We start from the raw sequence: 21,062 nt of genomic DNA on the forward strand, positions 1-21,062 counted from the left end.
TTTTAAAAAGCATCACTAACCAAACTTATTTTTTTGGAACAAAAAAGAAAGTAAATTCACACATATATCTTATCAAAAACAATCTATTAAGTTCTTTCAACCTGAATAAACAATCCTACAACTGACTCAGTAGTTTGTTTTTCTTGTTAATAGGCAAGGGAGTATGTCATGGCTGAATATGACCTGTTTGCATATGTTGTTTTTTTATCTCTCCCGTCACTTGCATTAGTCGTATTTACCCAGATCACCTGACACATTTCCATCCTGTCTGAGTCACATATAATTGAACTGGAAAAGGAAATGTGTCCAATCCTGTGCAGCAGGTTTTCTTTCTTTCCAATGATCTGCAGTTGTTGCTTGCGTTGACAACAAAAGCAAGACCAAGATCTCGGCCAAGGATGACAAAGATATTCCTGGATCCAGACCACTTATAAGTTAATGCTTAGCCAGTTGATGCTATTTATTTTTATGTAGATCCCAAAAAACTATAAAGAATTTAATTCTCAATGCAGTCTGGTACTTGGTGCTGTAGTTGATCATGACAAATTACAAAATGGGTAAAAGTATATGGTTCTGTGCTAGACATTGCAACATCTGTTACAACAACAAGCAACTTTATATTCCCGTGTCAACACATGAACATACAAAGGACAGAAGTCATTCTTTTTGGTTATGAAAAGTTAGAGATCAAGGCTCAACTGGATTCAATGAGGTTAAGATTCACAAAGCATGCAGGGAACATACTAGATGTTGTGAATCTAGGCCTAAATTAGGACTGCTTAATTTCACTGCTTAAAACATAACCAGAATGAGTTTATTTATCTAACCAACTAAAAAACTAGAACATAATGTTATGTTCAGTTGGTTACATTAGATTGTAATGGTGTCTTTACTGGTCTCTGTAAAAAAACATAAAAACAAATTGTCAAGAAGTTTCTTCCAAAGCTCAACTTTAGGAAAACGACCCATATCACACTAATCTTTAAATCAATGCAATGGCTTGTGAAACTTTATATGATATAATGAATCATCTACAAACCACTGAAAGGTGTGAACCCAAATACATTTCAAAGCTGCTGGTAATATAGACTCTTCAAATCAGAGACAGAGATCTGTTTACTCTCAATGTTTAATATAACTCCGAGGATACAAGACTCATACCAGAGATAAAGTAAATGTCAATTCATTATCAAGTTCAAAAGACAGATAATTTTTTACCTTAAGCATAACCTAATACTGGACACTGTAAGATGCAACAAATGCAGAATGTAAACGACACCTTCATGGCCTCCTACCTCAACATTTTTTAAAATATCATGACTCAACAAGATGCGTGACCAAACTAGTTCAACACCAAGGCAAAGCTTTTCGATTGTACAAACTGCCAGGGGGGAAAACAGACACTGAGTGAGACACTTTAGATGCGGTGCTTCCTTCACCATTTGAAAAACTTTCCAGCAAGTTTGTATGGACTGCCAGGACCCACTCAGGGACTTTCCATTGTTTTAACTTCTGCTTAGAGTCATTTACATGTTGAACGTTAATGAAGAAGATGATGATGATGATTAGGTGATGATTTACTAAAAGTATATAAAGTAATAAAAGCAAAAGGTCACAACTTCAAGCAGCAGAAACATATAGCCACCACTTTATCCAGAAACACTATTAATAATCCATGTCTAATAAAAAAAATACAGAATAGCTACAATTTGTATTTTCATATCACTTTTAACAACTATGGTTGAAAGTTTAATCTCAAATCACAAATGTCTCAAACCTTCTCTGAATTGCAGTATATTTACAAAGACTGATTTGATAATGTAACATGAATTATAAGAATTGCAAAAAGTTTGTTTTATTGTCAGCAATGTTTCATATTCAAATTGATTAAATAATTTGAGACTTCTGTGACAAATCCGTAATTAGTTAGGGAAAAAGACTTAATCCTAACACCTGACCATTAATTTAATCATGAAGTCATAAACTGTTTTCAGCTTACATGCGGCTGCTGAAACTGTCCAGTTCCTGGAACACGTCTCCCCCTTCATCCTTTCGCTTTTTCTTCTTGAGCCTCAGAGACGAGAACCGCTTTGATTTCTTTTCTTTCGGGGAACTGATGAGTCCATCCTGGGGTGGCGTCCTGCCGTCTCCAGGGCTGACGGGGCCCGGGTCGTGAAGTCGCAGAGAGCTCGGATCATCCCGGTGGATGGTCGCGGCGCGTTTCAGCTCCTTGTTCTCCTTCTCTGTGGATTTTTGTTTGAAAAAACCCTTCAGCGTGCCGGACTTACTCATGGTGCAGCCAGGGACCGACAGCACGAAGGTGTCAACATGAGGAGAGCAGTTTGTCTTAAAGCGTCCTGGGGGACTGACTCACCGGGATAACCTGCAGAGCGAGTTGGTGCGAGCGCAAAGGACGAGCCCACAAAGCCAGTGGCGCGCGCCAACAGGTGAAGAAGCGCTGCCGTATCTGGGAAGATTAAAATATGTGACACAACTTCCGATTTAATACAAACACCCTTGCATTTTATTTAGCCTGATATTTATTTAGAACTGTCGGGATTCCGTATCCACTGTACAAATATATTTAATAAAAAGTGACAAGGTTTGTTTGTTTGTTTTTTTTTCATTTATTTCTTATCAGAAAGCATGTCCATGTACCTTACAGAATGTATACTCAGTACACCTTTTGAGTCATTTTCTGAGAATTAGTGCATTATTATGAGCTAAAAATCTGTGAGATGCTGAGGAAACTCAGGTCACAGCGGCCTTCAGGTCATCTGGTTCTGGTGTCTCTACATATTCTAATGCAGTCCATGTAGTTGAAGACCTCACCTGAAAATGAGCTCAGCAACATCGTCATAAAACTTATCGGCAGACTTAACATGAAGTGTTATACAATTGTGTCTGGCTATGCTGACTTTGGACTTCATAAACCACAGTAGCAGATAAAAGCAGCTCTTCAAATCATAACAATTGTGGACACGTCACATTGGAAACAACAACTTCTCCACTCTCAGGCTCAAGCACCTTGATTTCCAACTGTAATACATAATTGACTAATTGCCATAAGTTTTTTTTAATAGAGGGACTTACCATAAAGTCTTTGTAGGCAGAAACACATTAATTTATGTAAAAGATACATTTTAAATTGTATATTTGAGACATTTGTTTTCTTAATATTTTCATTCTAACATGTGAAAAACATATTACAATGATTACAATGACTGAATGTTCAATGGGATAAGTCTTTGTATCTGTACATGTCATAATATGTGTTATAACATTTACCACAGTTAACTGTGGTCATATTCACATCCAGTAATTGGTTATGTATAAACAGTTGCTTAATTGCCAAGGTTTTGTGCCAGAAGAATCTCCTAATGGATTAAAAAAAATAAAAAATTCTTATTGCTGTTAAACATACAAACTGTGTTGATTAGAGATGTATTTCTCAAGTTCTGGTTGTTTGATTGGGGCCACAATGCAAACCTGGAAATAACATTTGTTCACATTTGTTTGGTGTTTGATATAAGACTTCTTATCAAATATATACCCAAAATGGCATCTAAGAGTTGTTCAAGAGCAAAGAACTACTTGCAGTGAGCGTCAGAAAGACATAGAACTAACAGGAATGGTTATTTCAAGGAAAATCATAACGAAGATTTCTCAGAAACTTCTCTGTATAAGACCCCATTGGAGATGAAAAAAATAGTTTCAAGGATGCTGCAGAACATTTATAGAAATTTGTCTACAAGCTACACAAACCAGGTTTTGATGATGAGTAGTACTGCATATCACCCCACATACAACATACAGGAAATGCAAAGGGCAACATGATGTGAAAGGAGTCAACCAGCAGTAATGGCTGTTTATTTTCTCATGGTCAAAATAAGCATCATTTAATACATTAATAAAGACAGACAAGCAGTTTTTTTCTTCCAGCAAGATAATAATCCAAACAAAAACCCCACAAAAGTCTCAGTTTATCACAGAGAAAATAAAGTTTGTAAAATGGTTGAGTATATCTCTCAACTTGAGTCCAATTGAAAATCTAAAGTGAGAACCGAATATCAGATTGAATTAAACTGTTTGTTTGGAGAAATACGTAAAAACTCCCTTGGAGCACTGCAGGAAAATATATTCTTGTAATTGTCATTTTTGAGTATTTGGATTGTGACAGACATCTGCTGGGGGAATAATGTCAACAGGCCCATTAGAAATGTACTTACTTACTTTCAGAAAAACTTTGACAAACATTTATTTACCTCACTGTATAGTTAAAATGACAGCTCTATCTGCTGGTGAGGACGAGGTAGCACATAAATAAGTTTGGCTGTTCCAAAAGCAATAATTTAATCAATTTTTTATGCTTTTTCTTGAACTCATTAGCCTGACGCAAGCTGATTCAACAAGACCGTCTAAATAAACTGCAAATTAAAAAAAATTACTGACAAGCAATAAAAATTAATTAGAAAGTCAAAATATTAAACTAACTTTTATGAACAAAATAAATCTAGAGCATATCAAGTCGGTGTTTTGAGGTCTGAAGAGAATGAAAGATGTTCTTGCATGTGGCTTTCAGAGACTGAAATTGAGATGAAGAGGAGGCAGCTGCTCTTTGCCACAGTTTTCACAACCACCTTTCAACCAATTTTATTTTCACAACTTTTAGGTTCCTCTTAACTGCACCTGTGAAAAGGCAGCAGATCTAATCTGATAAGCAAACTTTAGAAAACTGAAGTTTGTTTAGAAGATACACAATTTTAAAAAAGCATGTGGGAAAAACTGACAGGGGGTGTAGAATAAGACATAATTGTGGTTTGCTATTGGAGCCATCAGATAAGAGTAGTGCAGCTTGGGGCAGCAGCTAGAGTTTAAGAAGAAAAGGTGCAAGATCAGTGAATCAGTTCAGACAGAAGCAGGGGTGGTGAGAACTTCAGCTTCTTCTGATTCAGTTTCTGTGCTCAGAGTATCTTTGGCATAAAACTAATTCTTGACTGAAAACTGTTTTCACCAGCAGCTGTTTCTGCACCTGCTTTGTCATTTTCTTACTTCTTTGAAACAACAAAGTTTAACATCGAACATCACCAGTTCAGAAGGTAGGTCATCAGAAAAAAAACTTTTTCATTTTAAAAATCAGGGCTCGACTTTTTAGTTCATGACATACATTTTATTTGATAAGTGATTGTTTAGGTAAACATGCTTGACCAAATGGATAGTTTTGCAGGTTCTAAGTACAGGAGCTTGTTGCATAACATCACATTTTAAAAATGCATTATATTTTACTTTGCTTGTGACTAAAACTGATGAAAACCACAAGAGATAAAGCAATAAAACTGGAATCATTTCGTAAAACTGTCAGTTTTGTCAAAAACAGCATTTGGAGAACTTGAAATGATCAAATCTGGTAATCTGTCAAAAAATAGACACATGTCTATGCTTCCCTTTTCGGGTTCGGAAAAAAATCACAAATGTATTGCATTTTCATAGATCTGTTTTATGCTGCAATCCATTTTTTATGTTGCGTTAACTGAAATGTGAAGATGCTTTACTTTATCAGGTCTCTCCCTCAAGACAAGATTGGGGAAAGAAATGACATGCTACTAAAAAATAAGCAATAAAATTTTAAGACTGTAATAATCCACTGGCTGCATTGATGATGCTTTTATTGGATTTCATTTGATAAATTAAGCCTTTCGTGCAAAGTGGTCACTACAGTGGACAGCTGTCTAAAAGCATCAGAGACCACTGAAGTGGACTCTAATGCATCATGAAATACACTATCAACTATTCTTCAGCTGCAGATGCAAGAAATTTTCTTTGTTAAATCTAATATGGCCAACAAACAAAAACGTATGCCATCCGACCCTGTCCCTCCTTCCACTGTAGACGACTCTTGCAGAAAGTATTGTGAGATAATCCCTGAAAAACTGAAAAATATCCTGACACAAAGGATCATAATTCATGCATGAAAGGGTTAGAACTGCAACAAAAAACTTCATACAAGGAAATAATACATCAAAATAATGCCACAGGAAAAAGGCTTGAGTTAGAAGAATGGTACCAAAAACTCTATAAATTAAACTCAAAAACTCTTCATGAAACAGATGTCCAGTCAGACATGCAGGTGGCCACAATATAAAATTTACTATTTTAAACTTTATATCATGTTATATTATTATTATCTCATCCAAAACATACCTGAAGTGTTGCATAGAATTTTTCCATGCGTTTGAGAAATCCTTGAGTCTCTCATGGCAGCCATTCAGCCTGCCTAAACACTTGCTTTCACAAAGACAGTCCAGTTCCAAGGGTTCAATTTACAAAGTCAGATTTCATGTTTGATATGCACATCATTTTTCTAACAACTGGAGAAAATATACTTACTTGATTGAGAGCCAGAAAAGTACATAATACATAGAATTAAAAGCCTTTCCATATAATAGTAAATACATAAAATAGTTTTTAGCTTCCATATTGAAAATATAATATGATTTCACAATTAAGAAAATATTTAACAACGATTCAAACAAGAATCAGGATCAGAGTTGGAAATGGATGAGATCAAACATAGGTGAATGTGAATAAATTATGCCACTGAAAATATTTGTTTTTCATTTCTTTTAAAAAGACTAAGTCATATATTACATAGACACATGAAATGTATGGTAGACACAGAGTGATATAGTTTAAGAGTTGATTTTGTACAGAAAACCATAAGAATTCATAATAAAGGCACAAAATATACCCAATACCTCACACTGATAACAGCAGGTTTCACCTTACTCTCTCTTTTAGTTTTAAATCAATAGTTTTCTTTCATGATTTTAGAATTAACAATGTAAAGTAAATATATATATAAATATACATCAATCATAGAAATAAACAATGTTAAATTTCAAGAAAACACGCATAAAAGAAACAATCAGTAATACCTTAGTAAATACAACATTTCACATTGCCGTCTGTTGAAGGTTTTCACTCATTTCAAAGGTTTCCTGCCCTCCCACAGTCATTATTAACTCAGTAGCTTTTGAGCTTTAGAAATGGAAGTTTGCTGATCTGCAAAATGTGTCACATTTTGTTGATCTACCTACACAACATTCTGACTAATAAACTTACAGTAAAAGATTACAGATCCTGTGTGATAACCATTGTTATCTTTTTCTGAGATCAGATGAAGCACAGAGCGCGGCAACCTGCTACCTTTGTGTTCAGTCCTGAATGTCTTATTGGGCCAAAATTGGGTCAGTGAAAGAGAAAGTAAGAACGGAAGTAGAGTGCTGGTTGTTTTTTATCTCGTGAAAACATGAAAAAGAAAAAGAACTGATGAGTATTTACCAAGTACGTGCAGGTTTAGTCAAATAATTACCTGTTTTTCTTCAGGAGGGTGTAAGTTGTTTCCCCTTGTTATTGCTTCCTCCAGAGCAATTCACAGCTTTTGGCAGATTTGTGAACTCTACTTATACTTTGAAATCAAGATAATTTAGTAAAGAACATTCAAAGTATTTGAAGGGAAGACTGTTCAGATACTCTATGCTAACAAAAACACAATTTTTTAATTTAGAATATTTATAATTATAAGTATTTATAATAAAAGAATATACTTGGCTCAATATGAAATATCAATTGAGAATTAAGCAAAATTATTTACACATTGCTAGGTTGGTAAATGTTATAATGTTTGATGATGGACCGATGCAAAGTAAAATTATAGATGGTTTTCAATATTTCTTTCATATAAAAATCTACAACTTGTGTCGTGAATTTATATTGAGCCCCATAAAGTGTGTTTATTGGTCTTTTCAATGTGTTGTTATTTGCTAATGTTCTCTAACAAATCACTGAGACTTTCACAGAACAGTTTGATTTTTACTATTACACAACACACAAGAGGAGCCAATGTACTATCGATTGCAAGATTTTATTGGGGGGTTCAGTGTGAAGGGGTTGGATTCAAATCTAAAAAATATAACTTGTAAAAAAAAATCAGAAGAAAAAGAAATGAAAATTATGTGTCATCAAAATCTATAGTTGTCATGTGGACCTAATTGTGTCTTCATTAAAGCAGATGATGATGTAATTAGTTTTTCAGGCCAAAATGAAAGTTTAAAAAAAATAAAAATAAAAATTTACATTGAAATGCTAATTTTGGTATTTTTTTTCTTCAGCTTGAAGTCATGGATAATTTAACTTCTGACTACGATACAACCTGGACAGAAAATGATTCAGATGGGCTCTGCAGCTTCAGCCCTTCCCCTGAAGAGGTCCTCTCCCACACCTACATCCACTCCATCATCTGCGCCTTCGGCCTGATTGGCAACATTCTTGTGATGATCACCTACGGTTTCTACAAAAGGACCAAGACCATGACAGATGTTTATCTGTTCAATGTGGCTGTGGCAGACCTGATCTTTGTGGTGGCGTTGCCTCTTATAGCACATAATGAGCAGAATGGGTGGCCCATGGGTTCTGTGGCTTGTAAGATGTTGCGCTCGGCCTACAGCATCAATTTGTACAGCGGCATGCTGTTGCTCGCCTGCATTAGCGGCGATCGATACATTGCTATTGTACAAGCCAGGCGCTCCTTTGGTTCTCGCTCCCACGCTGTCGTGTACGGCCGTCTGATCTGCTCTGTGGTTTGGGTGTTTGCACTGTTTTTGACTTTGCCCACACTTATCTACACTGAGCTCTTTAAAGAACCTGACCTGATAGAGCATACTTCAACTTTGACATGTGAGCTCACTTTCACAGGCAGAAAGACTGCAGAGCTAATAAAGGTGATGGTGCCAAGCCTGCAGATGGCTGTTGGCTTCTTTCTCCCTCTTGTAGTTATGGTTTTCTGCTACTCAAGCATCATGTGCACCTTGCTCAAAGCCCACAACAGCCAGAGGCACAAGGCCATCCGGGTGGTTTGGGCAGTTGTTGTGGTCTTCATCATGTGCCATTTTCCTTACAATGTGACTCTCCTGATCCACACGGTGTTTCTTTTTAAGGAGAGAAGCTGTGAGGAGGAAAAGACCAAACTCACGGTTCTGGCCACTTCCAGGAGCTTAGCTTACCTCCACTGCTGCCTCAATCCCATCCTCTATGCATTTATTGGAGTGAAGTTCAGGAGCCACTTCAGGAAAATATTGTCTGACCTTTGGTGCTTTGGCAAAAAGTACCTCTACTCTGCTCGCTCGTCACGTGGGACATCTGACGTTTGCATTTCAGGCCTGAAAACCTCGGAGGCTTCAAACAACATGTCATCCTTCAGTGTCTGACAGCCATGCAAGTAACCTCTGATCTGTCTTGTCCAGTTACTTTAGTGTAGTTCCACATGTATCAATAACAAAAAGAAATTAGATCCAATTTATCATAAAAAAGCAATATTACCTGCCTTTGTATGGTAACAGGATTTTTATCAGCCAGTGAATGTGAAAGTGAGTCACATGAGGATTTTGTTTTGGCTGGATGGATAACAAGAGGGCCTGAGCTCAAACTACCACCAGTTTAAGCCCTTAAGCAGATCTTATCGGGGTATCAATTGGATATTAAGATCCTAATTACATTCAGTTTTATTTCAAGTCAGTGTAGCCATATAGGGTCGTTTCACAATAAATGTCTTTAGGCTAAAAACGTTATTACCTTGAGATATGACATTTGGTTAAGTATAAAGCAGACCTTAATGCCAAAAATGATTAAATGTTACAAGTCATACAAATGGAACTGATACAGAGTGACATTCATTCAGTGGTGATAGGCTCCACTCAGCATATCTAAAGGGTGCTGTAGTGCAAGGTCTGCTTTTATCTTCTCCTCATTCTGCATCCTCTCTAAGAGTCAGATATCCATTACATAGTTATCAAATGGTACATTAAGCTCAGTTTAACATTCAAATTAGTTTTAAAACTTTTCTGTTAAAGAAAGCCTAGCAGATTGCATCAAATCACTGACTTGCAGAATTCACTCCTTCTGGACCAGCATATGAAAAAAAATTGCTTGTGTTGTGCTGTTGCCTTTACTGCAGTCCCTGATATCAAGGATGCCTGTAGTGGCAGTGGAGAAGAAAAACTCCCATTTAACAGGAAGAAAAATCTAGTGGAACCTGGCTCAGAAAAAGCTTCCATCTACCACGTCCGACTGGGTCAACACGGCAGAATGGAAAAAAAAAAATGTGAGAATACTCAACGTTAACAAGAGAAATGACAGCAAATACTGCAAGTTATTACAAGTTATATTCTGTGTTATTAATTATAATGTTCATGAGCTGACAAGTATGAAAACACAAAACTTTTAGAATATTTTTTTTCCTACAGTTTTGAAGTAATTGTTTTGTACACCGCTTTACTGACATAGAAAAAGTTCAGCCCTGTTCTAACTGAAACAAACACGAAACCCTCTGTTGAAAACTAGTAAATCCACAGCTAGTTTTGTTTTTACTCAGCTTACCATTACTTAGATAATGTCATTGGTCCTTTTGAAGTTGTTTTGTATCAAACTGAGAATGTCTATTTGGTCCCATTTTTCTCAAACTACAAAGTTTCAAAAAAATATTATGCTCTTAGCACAAAAGGGATGATACAACAAGGCCTGTGGATGGTAGTTTTTTTTTTAAAATAAAGTGTTTTTCTGTATATAATTGCTGAAAACAATATATTTTTAACTTTTCTCTTAGTAATAACCATTCTTATGTTGTCTTTACATTATTACTGGATAAAATGTTCTTAATTTTTTGGAAGGGGGATTTGTTACTGTTACTGTAAAAGCTACAGTTCCATATATACACATTACAGTGAACTGTAGGTGTTTTAATAAATATTTTTTAAAATATCTTAAACATATGCTAGAATGATTTATGGATTTACTGCTCCCACTACAAGCTTAAAGTAAGGTTTGAAAAAGTTGATGTCAGTTATTGTAAGCAATTTAAAACAACTCAGATTTAAAATGTTTTTATCTATGAGACCAAATGCTATTTTAGTGGATATTAATCATCCAAACTTTAACAACAGACCATTTTAGGTTTATTATTTTTCATTGTAAAAGAGGATCTATTTGGTAACTTGAGGGAGAATTTTAAGAATCTGTTTAACATTTCTTCCCAAATGAAAGGTCATGCTTGTTTTGCCTCTTTATGTTTATCTCAATAAGCCACTGAGCCAACGTTGGTTTTCCCCAAATGATGAAGACAGAACCTGTGGACAAAAATGGACTTTTAGGGTAGTGAAAGATGATTTGTTCAAAATTTGTGAGACAATTAAACAAATAAGCAAACAATGTGATCTCTAAGATTTTATCAAACTATATTTGAAACTGTTTAAAGTTCATTTTCTCAGAGTACCAGCTAATACTGTGCCTTTTTAAATGACTGCTACTCAGTACAGCTGATGATCAAATTAGAAATGATAAAAGAGCCCAAGGAAAATGTAATACAGTATGTATATGTTTGTGAAGTATTTACTCATTTCATTCTGTCATCTGTTTTTACCTAAAATATTATTTGAGTCAGTTTTTTTCTTGTTTTGTTGACTTCTCTCTGTTTGTAATATTGCAATATATTTCTATAAATAAAAATTATATTTAAAAAACTGTGTTAATGAATGAATGAATTAGTTAATTAACTAATCAGTAATTCACAACAGAATTTAAATCCAAAGAAAAGGATGCTGATACACATTTTTTAACAGCATCTGGTCTTCATGACACAATCTCTTTTGGCCACAATGTTCTGTGCGCTAGACTCCAAATTATGATCATGATTTTTAAAATATTGTTAAATTGCATTGTACATACATTTTAAAAAGTTGTCAGTAATAAACATATTTAGATTTTCTTGTGCTGTGTAGCCAAATTCATTTTTACACGATTCAGTCTGGGACCTCTTTGTCTTTAACAAAGTTAGGAGTTTCTTCAAAACTCTTTATTATCAAAAAATATCTTGAACATCTACATATTTGCACTTTCTATATAATACTGCAAAAGCATGCAAATAATTTCCTTCTTGAGTGAAAACAGTAAAGGTATGGATGCTGTTTAAACATGCAGCAACCAAAATGTGTTTTTTTTAAATTTACTGTCAACGGCTGTAATGCTACAATCACATCTAAAAATGTCCTGTAAACTTTTAAAAACGTCCTGTGAACATTTAACAATTTGTTTTCTTTTTGTTTTTTCTGTTTTTTTTTTTATTTTACAATGGACATTGACAAATTAAGTGGTTGAAAATTATTCACCAAAATAAAGAAAAGCAACAAGATTAAAACTTTTACCTAAATAGACGAACCTTTGCCGTCAGCATGCAAAAATACCTTTTATCTGATGTCTTAAATAAAACACACGCAGAGATTACAAAGAAAGAAGAAGTAATCTCTGCTTTCCAGGTCATGACTTTTCTGTGGTTCAACCTTATCTCTCTGTGGAAAAGTACACTTTTTCTCACGCATCCTGCTTAGACGGTGTGAAGATAGCAAAACCTTCACAAAGTGCACCAAAATATTGAAATGGGGACTTCCAGGCAGAATCAGCAGAATGCCTTGTCGTCAATACAGGTTTTATGTCTTGAACACTTTGGGCACATGTGGGTACTTTCATTTCACAACCACACATCCCCATGCTTGGCACTTTTCTTCCACCCACAAAGTATCTTTAAATTTATGATTCAGCAACCTGAAAAAACAACCGCAATCCTTTTGAACAACGTAGATATTGAAATCACCGGAAGTCTAATTCTTCGAAGGTAAAAAGAAAGTGGTATGAAATACTTAGACAGGCCTGTTCCTCTTTCCTCGTCCACTGGAGGCCCTCAGAGAGCTGCGTTTAATTTAGGTCATAATTATTTTCAACCATTTGGATTCAGACGGCAACTGACAACATTTTTGATCGCTTGAATCTCACTTTCAGAAGTTTTCTACCAATTTGAGGTCAAATATTTAAATACACTCTTTAAAACCACATATAATATTTTTTTGATGGTTTGATATTTAATTATTGTCTATTTCTAAATGCCAGAATAATGAGCAATTTTTTTTTTAAACTTTCTTCAGAGATAAAAACCAACTGCTGAAAATGTGTATCTGGGTCACATACTAGCACCTACTGATAGTGATAGTTATGGTGAAGAATCTGTGATGCTAGAGGCCTGGATTCCTTTCCAAGGTTCTTTAATACTTGTTAAAGTTCATGATTGCATCTTGCCCGCATTTAATTTACCGGATTCTGCCAGTAAAAACTGCTCACCATAAAGTGCTTCTGGGGGATACAGATACCATAATTCTGATCAAATGAATACAGGAATGGTTTACAGTGATTGTGATAGTGACTGCCAAGAGAGGGAGTTTCAACAAGCCATTGGTTTAGATACTTACACCAATAAAAGAAAAAGCCTATTTAAAATGAACTTTAAATGAACAATAAAAACAAAGACCTAGCACATTAACGGTTTTGTGACCTAAGGCCCAACTGCATCAGATTTCAAGAAAAAAAAAAAAAATAATAATAATAATAATAATAATTCCGATTCTTAATATGTTCTTGTTGATGTTTGAAAAATTTAGGATTAAACAACCCAGTAAAGCAACACTACCTGCCCTGATTTTGACCTGTGACCACCGTTCAGGAATTTTGGTAAAGTACAAGTCTTCATCTTCATGAGGGAAAACAAAACTGTAAAATAATATTTATATCGCTGATTTAAAGCCCTTATGGCCACAGGCTCATTCCAGAAAACCTTCTTCCAGTTTTACCTTCACATTTTGCAACAAGGCTGCCCTGGATGCACTTGAAGGAAAGGAGGCTGGAAGATAAGTTTTCCTAAAACAGACCACAGAACCTCATCAATAAAGAATATTTATTCCCATTAAACCATCTGTAAGTCCAAGATGAAGTCACTGCTTTTACCATAAAACCACAATTGCATGTGATTCACTTCCCTAAAAGTGCCAACGGTGGAAAAGGTTTTCTGTAAAACCATGGCACCAATGATTCATCTGAGTCAGGGGTTACCATGTTATCAGACAGTTTTGGGATCTTTTGATTTCTTCCAATATAAATAAAATAGAATTCATTAAGACATTTTTAGCATATGTCTAACGTTTACTCAGTATGAGCCAAGATCTAGAGGCCTTAAAAACTGAGCGATAGCTTTGGATTTTTGAATGAGTGTGCATTTAACTGTGGATTGAAGTAACTCAAAAAACAAAATAAATAATCAATGAGTTTCGCAAAGACTCCCCTCACCCACCAAGTATAGGTGGGGGTTAGAATTTAGTTAGAATTCTGCAGGGAGAATCACAGCAGGACCTCTGTCCCACTCCATAGCATCCACATGGTGAACGATCCCCAGCTGGCCAGGAAGGATCGCATCATCATATTTCAATTAAAATGTTGCCTGGCAGCAAGAGACGGGGTTCCTAAAGGAACACAACACAAATTCCAGACTACAATAACTTAACCAAACTGACTAACTAAGGAGATGATCAGTTAATTAGTTCACCACAACACGCTATATCACATTTTATCCACAACGGTTTACTTACGTTGTTATTACCTCTATGTCTATATTTCAAAGATTCTTTACACATTTGTCCTTTTTCATATTCTTTGTATAAAACGAGCAGTGCTGTGTTACAGAGTTTACTCAGTGAATGCATTCATGGGGATTTTTAAGCAGATAACAACAGATCCCTCCTGGAACTATCACACTCAATCTTCAATTGCTTTTGCAAACACTTGAACGTAAAAGCTTTTTTTTTTCTTTTTTTTTTTTGCCTGACTGAAGCAAAAACAATAGCAGAAATCCATCTCATGATATTTACCCCTTGGTGAGGGTCACCACTCTGTGTTGTTGCCCTTTGTGTCCTGCACTGCTAAACCTATTTCCCGGCCTCAGCGGTGCTCCAGTTCTCTCCCTTTCATCCGCCTTTCTGTGGAAATGAGAGTGACGTTCCATTAGCGAGGGGAAAGAATCCCCCACCTTGGCGAGTGAGAGCTTCAATGCTGAGAGCCAATTGACTAAATGAAATTCCAACATGTGATGAGTGGGAAGAAATAGAGAGAGGCTTGTGCAACTTCAGCCTTGTTTTGTCGAGACTTTGAAAACCACAGTACTCTGTCTTTTTACTGTAAGAAACACTTTGATAGATATCTTTTATGAACAGATATTTTGGTCTAATTTTGCAACATTGTTGGTTTGTTTGCACTACTTCACTAATATAATTGTAAAAAAAAGATTCTCTGATCAGCTACAAATGAAGAGCACATATTCTAGGTTAGGAGTGAAGGCAGGTTTTATACTGTGAGGACTATAATGATCTTTTCTGCTCTCTTGAAAGACCATGTTCCCTTTATCTGTTCTGTCACTGGGAATTGCATTTGCTGGACCAGTTTTCCATCCAGCTGGTCAGTCCATATAATCCCTTAAAGGAACATGTTGTTACTCAATATAATTTGTAAAATATGTTTTACTTTGGACGTTTTCTGATGATTGTTTTAGGTGACTACATTATAATTTCCAAAGGTGAAACAGGGTCAAATGTCCCACAAGTAGATGGTTTTCCCATGTGTTTATACATGCTATGACACAGTATAAAATTTCGAATGTGAACATGTGGAAAAACATTTTAGATGTCAGTAAAAATGATTCCTCATGTGTCTTTGTTACTGCGTAATATGGTTTCCACACATTACACCTGGGAAATAGTTTTAAATGCCGAGCTTTTCACATTTGTCACCTATGTTACTATATTAAATAATTAGCAAATGTCAAAACATGGGAAAAAAATCCCACATCTCATATATTATTATATGATAAAATTTCTACAAGTGAAATATGTGAAAAATATTCACATTTACCGGTAGATGGTTTCATCATCCATGAGTCATGTGTTAAAACATATATTTTCAAGATGTCAAAACCCAGAAAAAATATTTCACATTTCAGTCTCCCCACATTTGTTAAATATTTTCCATGTGAATTGTGGGAAAAATAATTCACGTGTAATAGTTTCCTCTCACATGTTGCACATGTTACACATGTGTGTGATAACTCCACACACAAAAACTCAGACAAACACTTAACCTCTGGGGGGTTTGCAGTGTTTCACATATTACCACATAAAATATTTTCCACATAGAAAATGTGAAAAATATTTAAGGTGTAGCTTTTTTTTTTTTTACATGTTTCACTTGTATCTGCAAGATAACATGTGTTCCCATGTGAACATACTGTAAATAACATGACAAACTTTATAGTTCTGATCATAGTCTCTTTATAAACTAAATTATTTGTTAAAATAATAAATAACAAGTAGAAAGCAGTTGTGTTTTACATATTTACAGTTGACAATAGTGTGTAGTGTCACACTCACATTTGATCAGAGACGTTTTAGTACATGGTTTCTCCACAAGAGCTACTATGGAACCAAAGAAACCTGAACTAAATCTTTAACAGTATGTTGAAAAGCACCTATGAAAAAGAAAACATTTTGACCTCATTACATCTAAGGGTAAAAATGAGGGCATGTCTTAAATATGAGATATGTTTTATTCGCATGAGCTAACCAGGATGAAATTTTAAGAAATCTGCCCAGACGTTAGAGACATACTTCAGTCTGGACTGAAAGAGCTGGAGCAAACTTTTGGCAAACTGTGAAGTCTCCAAAGTGCATTAACATAACAAACAGCTGGGAAGCAGAAGAATGATCAGGACTGCGAATCAAACAGAAAAAAGGTGCAGGAAAACCGAAAAGTGAATAATTCACAGATTTAAACAGCAGTGTTTGTGTTATGCAGAAGTGAATCCTACAAATGAAGTAAATATATTACAATTCGATCAAGATAATATCAAATTTATTTTATGTTAATTTGTTGATTATGGCTAATGAAAACAGATTTCAATTTCGCATATGTCTGTTTCTTGTGCCCCCTTTCCTGCCAGATGTTCTCCCCACTCCCTTTCCATTATTATATATGGATACAAATCTCTGTTAACATCAAGGATCAATAGAAAATGATCTTTTGAGACTTACTTATAGCAAGTATCAGTGACTGAAGACTAGACAACTATTAGGTCAACAGATTTGCACAATATTTTGATTTCCAGAGAGTCCGATTTTGTGGTTTTCACTAGCTGTAAGTTAAACTAAATTATACCACTAACTTAAATACTTTAAATATCCAAATACAATTTTTATATGCAATATAAATTTCACTGCGACAGACTGGCGACCTGTCCAGGGTGAACCCCGCCTCTCGCCCGGAACGCAGCTGGAGATAGGCACCAGCAACCCTCCCGAACCCATTAGGGACGAAGGGTGAATAGAAAATGGATGGATGGATGAATATAAATTTCATGTTTTGAAATAAATTAACTTTTACGTGGTATCCTAATTTATTACCACTGACTCTTTTTTATATTTGTGCACCGAAAAATAAATAGTATAACAAACTAATTAGCAAGTATGTCATTGCCACCAGGGTGATATAATCAGTCTTTAAGTTTAGTAAAGTTTATTTTTCACATGAGGTCAGATTGTTTAGGGTTGGCTTCTGTTGTCCTACAATTTGGTATTATTTTATGTTTGGTATCCTTTTTATATTTACTCAAATTCTGTTTTTGATAATTATGTATGTTTGATCTGCAGGGACAAAGGGTGTATAGAAAATGGATGTATGTATGTATGTTTGCTGCTTTGAGATATTCTAGCGTGGCAAAAACAAAAGAAAGCTGAGCAAAGGCAAAAACCTTTTTGCAGCACTGTTTCCTTTCTGATAATTTCAAATTACAGCCCATTTCCATTGGGCCAATTGACTTGTTTAAAAGATGATTGAAGCAGCCTGCTCAAATCATTATACCTATAAATATTCTACTTATTGTAGGTATTACTTATTAGTCTTAACGCTAAAATTCCCTAAGACAAAAAACACCAAGAATGACAAAGAAGTGGCTAAGGTGCAAAATAATCTGATGGATTTGCACATCAAGATTTCGCACTACAGACTAAAATCATATAAGACAATTCCCACACACAGAAAAAAAAAAAAACTTCGGAAGATTTATAGAAGCACTTATCAAAACCACTTTATAAAGTCATTTCAAATTTTTGTAAAGAACTACAAAAAAAAAGAGTTTAGAATGATAAATCTCAAATTTAAACCAATGATCTCATTTGTTTTCCAGCTCTAGGCTCCTGCAAAGCACAGGAAAAAGAACAAGCGGTGACATGCCCACAGTGTAATTGAAATGTGGCTTTTTTATTATCACTGTTGAAAGGCATACATTACAGTGCAAACCATTCTTTGGCAAAAGTACAATACAACTGTCACAATGGGTTCTAGTATGTCCTCATTGACCGCTGGGTGCTTGGACAGTGTAGGTAAAGCATGTCCAGTCTTGCAGGGCAGTGCATTCCATCGACGCCTGGAAATTTTTCAAAGGGGGAAAAATAAAAAATGACCAAATAAGCCAGATATATTACAATGCAGACTGGTGAAGGAGTGCTTTAGCCCCTTGCCAAAAAAATGCATTTAGTCTGTTGCTGCAGAAACAAAAACTGTAAACATACAAAAATGTGCAAGCATATGATACCAGTGTGACTGAAGCCACCAAGTCATCTGAAACCATTAAAATACTGGTGAGTACTATTTGTTCTCAGTGACAGATGCTTGCTTCAAAAAGAACCAATATGAAGAGGCACTTGGAAGTACAACACAATCAGACAATGGAAGCCAGTGCATGATGAATAATGAGTGGTATTTTTATATGTACAGTACATACGTAAGGTCCAATCGTGAAATTGCCCCTCCCCCATTATCACCCTCATTCCCCTTCTCATATGGCTTCTATTACAGTGGAATGAGGGTCAGAAGGCTGGAGGGAGAGAGAGTCTGCACACTACGACGTGACGTCAGTTCAGACTCAAATCTCCAATATGGCAAGAAAACAAGAGTGGGGTCAGCATTCCATACACTGAAAACTGTCCTTGGAGAAAAACGAGAGAGAGACAGAAAAAAGAACTAAAGGAAAGAAGGAGTTGAAGTTAAAGACTAAATAATGTATGCAAGCATGTCCTTGTAAAAACTGGCGCACCAGAGAAACAGACAGACCTTTGTAGTTATGAATAAAGACCGAATGTGTAAGAAAATAAACCATTAGCAGCTGAAAAGTGAATACTGCCACAGTAAATTTAGCAGTACCAAAGGCTGCATCCAGATTTTTTACAACATCCATACATAGTTTAATATATGCTAATTACATAATGTAAGAAATTCTGCAATACTATTTTTGGCTTTAGAAATTGAGGAGAAGACATTGGGAGGAAGTTCATAACTTTACAGATGTACAAACATATATTGGTTCAGTGCTTTCCAGAAGCACAAAAACAGGTGCATCTCAAAAATTTAGAATACTAATTTCTCATAAGCTAAAAATGTTCAATTCCTAAATTCAAAATACAACTCTTGTAGATTCATTACACATTAGATGACATGTTATGAGTGTTTTTTGTTCATTTGATGACTAAGGCTTAAAAGTAGAGAGTGGTGATATGGGTGTAAAACTGTATTGCAGTATTTTGTGCGATTTATTTCAACAAGTTCAAAAGTTGCAATAAAAAGTATTAAAACTTTATCACTCTTTGAAAAACCCTGGATTCACAATCATTGTGAAGATGGTTGACCTGACAGGTGTTCATATCAATGTCATTGATTAGCCTGCTGACAAATCTGATTTAAACCCCATAGAGATCCATGTGACATTCTCGAGCGGAAGATGAGAGGCATCAGATCTACAAATGCAAACAATTTGAAGGCCAGTCTGAAAGCAACCTGAGCTTCCTAAACACCTCGGTAGAACCACAGATTTATCTCCTCCATAACCACATCGATAATTCATGCAAACTGAATCCCAGCCACGTACTGAGTGCATACACTGAACATTCTATTTTTGCAGGAACTGAATTTTGGGTTTTTATTTTCCCCATGATCATAAAAATGACTAGAGATACATGCTTCCATTGTCCCTACTGATATAAATTTACTTTTTGATGCTAATCTAATTTATTGAGACAGACCCGTAGAGTTGAAGAGGACAGTGCTGCAGGAGTTGAGTCGGGTTTCCTCCACAGATGAGTGCCTCCCTGCACCACCTCACCTGAGGCCCGGGAGAGAGACGAGACAGCTATCCCACGAACAGAAGAGCAGGCATCAGTAGACATGTTTCTTTTGCATTACAAACATTTTCGCAGGGCTTCACATTATTTTCACATATAAGCATTTTACATAGGAAAAAAGGGTAAAAAGCAACAACAATAAAGCACCAGAGAATAAAAAGACAATTATTCAATAAAAGTCCTTGAATAAAATAATCCACTCAAGTCTGATGTATCAATAAAAGACGTATTGCGTGTATATAGGTGGCTTTGTATACAAACGATAATACTTTAAGGTTCGTATTTAGAGATTATCTTAGAGTAAAAACAGGGAAATAGCACCAGTTTTTCGGTATCTCTAACCTGAGATTTTTTGAGACAACTGCCGCCCTTCCATCCACTTCCCTTTCCTGCTTGTCAATGGCAGCTGGTCCTGCATTTTCCCATGGAGAGCAAACAGCACCTCAGTGCCAGAGGACACTTTTCTCCATCCTGTTTATATAATCCATTAATCTATTCATTGCTACAGAAGTAAATCCATGGAGTGCCTGTTGACTTATTGCTGATCAATTTCAAACTGAACGCTGGACAAATTTGAAAACAAGAGAAAAACAGAAATTGCCCCCCTGATTAAAAAAAAAACAACAAACTGAGAGGCTGTTGGTTTTGTCGAGGTCAACCGTGGCTATGAGTCAGTCTCATCTTCTCTCTTGATTTGTCTGATTTTCTGTGGGTTTCAGACACTAGACTGTCAGGGTGTGAGGTTGTTGGGGAGGGTCCTGAAAGTTACTTGTGGTGGGTGTCAGCTTTTTGCCTCTTGTTGTCATCTTCTTCCTGGAGGCACACAGGGCAGCAGGCACCTTTTAGCTTGATGGGCTGTTTGCACTCCACAGTTGGACACGATTCAATGAAGCAGGTCACCTGGGCATCCTG

At 35.8% G+C, this 21,062-nt stretch overlaps 3 protein-coding genes across 6 annotated transcripts in view; 1 reads left to right on the forward strand and 2 right to left on the reverse strand.

Annotated features, from left to right (window-relative positions):
- Window positions 1-2,527, reverse strand: part of crybg1a (crystallin beta-gamma domain containing 1a) — a 40,741-nt gene extending 38,214 nt beyond the window's left edge. The window contains exons 1-2 of the mRNA XM_044141930.1: window positions 2,375-2,527; window positions 2,000-2,243 (exon numbers count right to left, since the gene is read on the reverse strand). Coding sequence (XP_043997865.1) covers window positions 2,000-2,001 — 2 coding nt within the window. The 5' untranslated portion in view covers window positions 2,002-2,243; window positions 2,375-2,527. The remainder of the gene's footprint in view (window positions 1-1,999; window positions 2,244-2,374) is intronic.
- Window positions 2,528-8,180: 5,653 nt separating this feature from the next.
- Window positions 8,181-9,266, forward strand: ccr6b (chemokine (C-C motif) receptor 6b). Its single transcript, XM_044141934.1, has one exon. The coding sequence runs from the start codon at window positions 8,181-8,183 to the stop codon at window positions 9,264-9,266; it is 1,086 nt and encodes a 361-aa protein (XP_043997869.1).
- An 8,947-nt stretch (window positions 9,267-18,213) lies between these two features.
- Window positions 18,214-21,062, reverse strand: part of LOC122845639 (peroxidasin homolog) — a 44,831-nt gene continuing 41,982 nt past the window's right edge. For all 4 annotated transcript variants that reach the window (XM_044141936.1, XM_044141935.1, XM_044141937.1 and 1 more), the window contains one exon: window positions 18,214-21,059. In XM_044141936.1, the coding sequence (XP_043997871.1) occupies window positions 20,916-21,059 (144 nt within the window). In that variant the 3' untranslated portion in view covers window positions 18,214-20,915. The remainder of the gene's footprint in view (window positions 21,060-21,062) is intronic.

Source organism: Gambusia affinis, linkage group LG16, assembly GCF_019740435.1.
Source record: "Gambusia affinis linkage group LG16, SWU_Gaff_1.0, whole genome shotgun sequence".
In the NCBI taxonomy this organism is placed as follows: Eukaryota; Metazoa; Chordata; class Actinopteri; order Cyprinodontiformes; family Poeciliidae; genus Gambusia; species Gambusia affinis.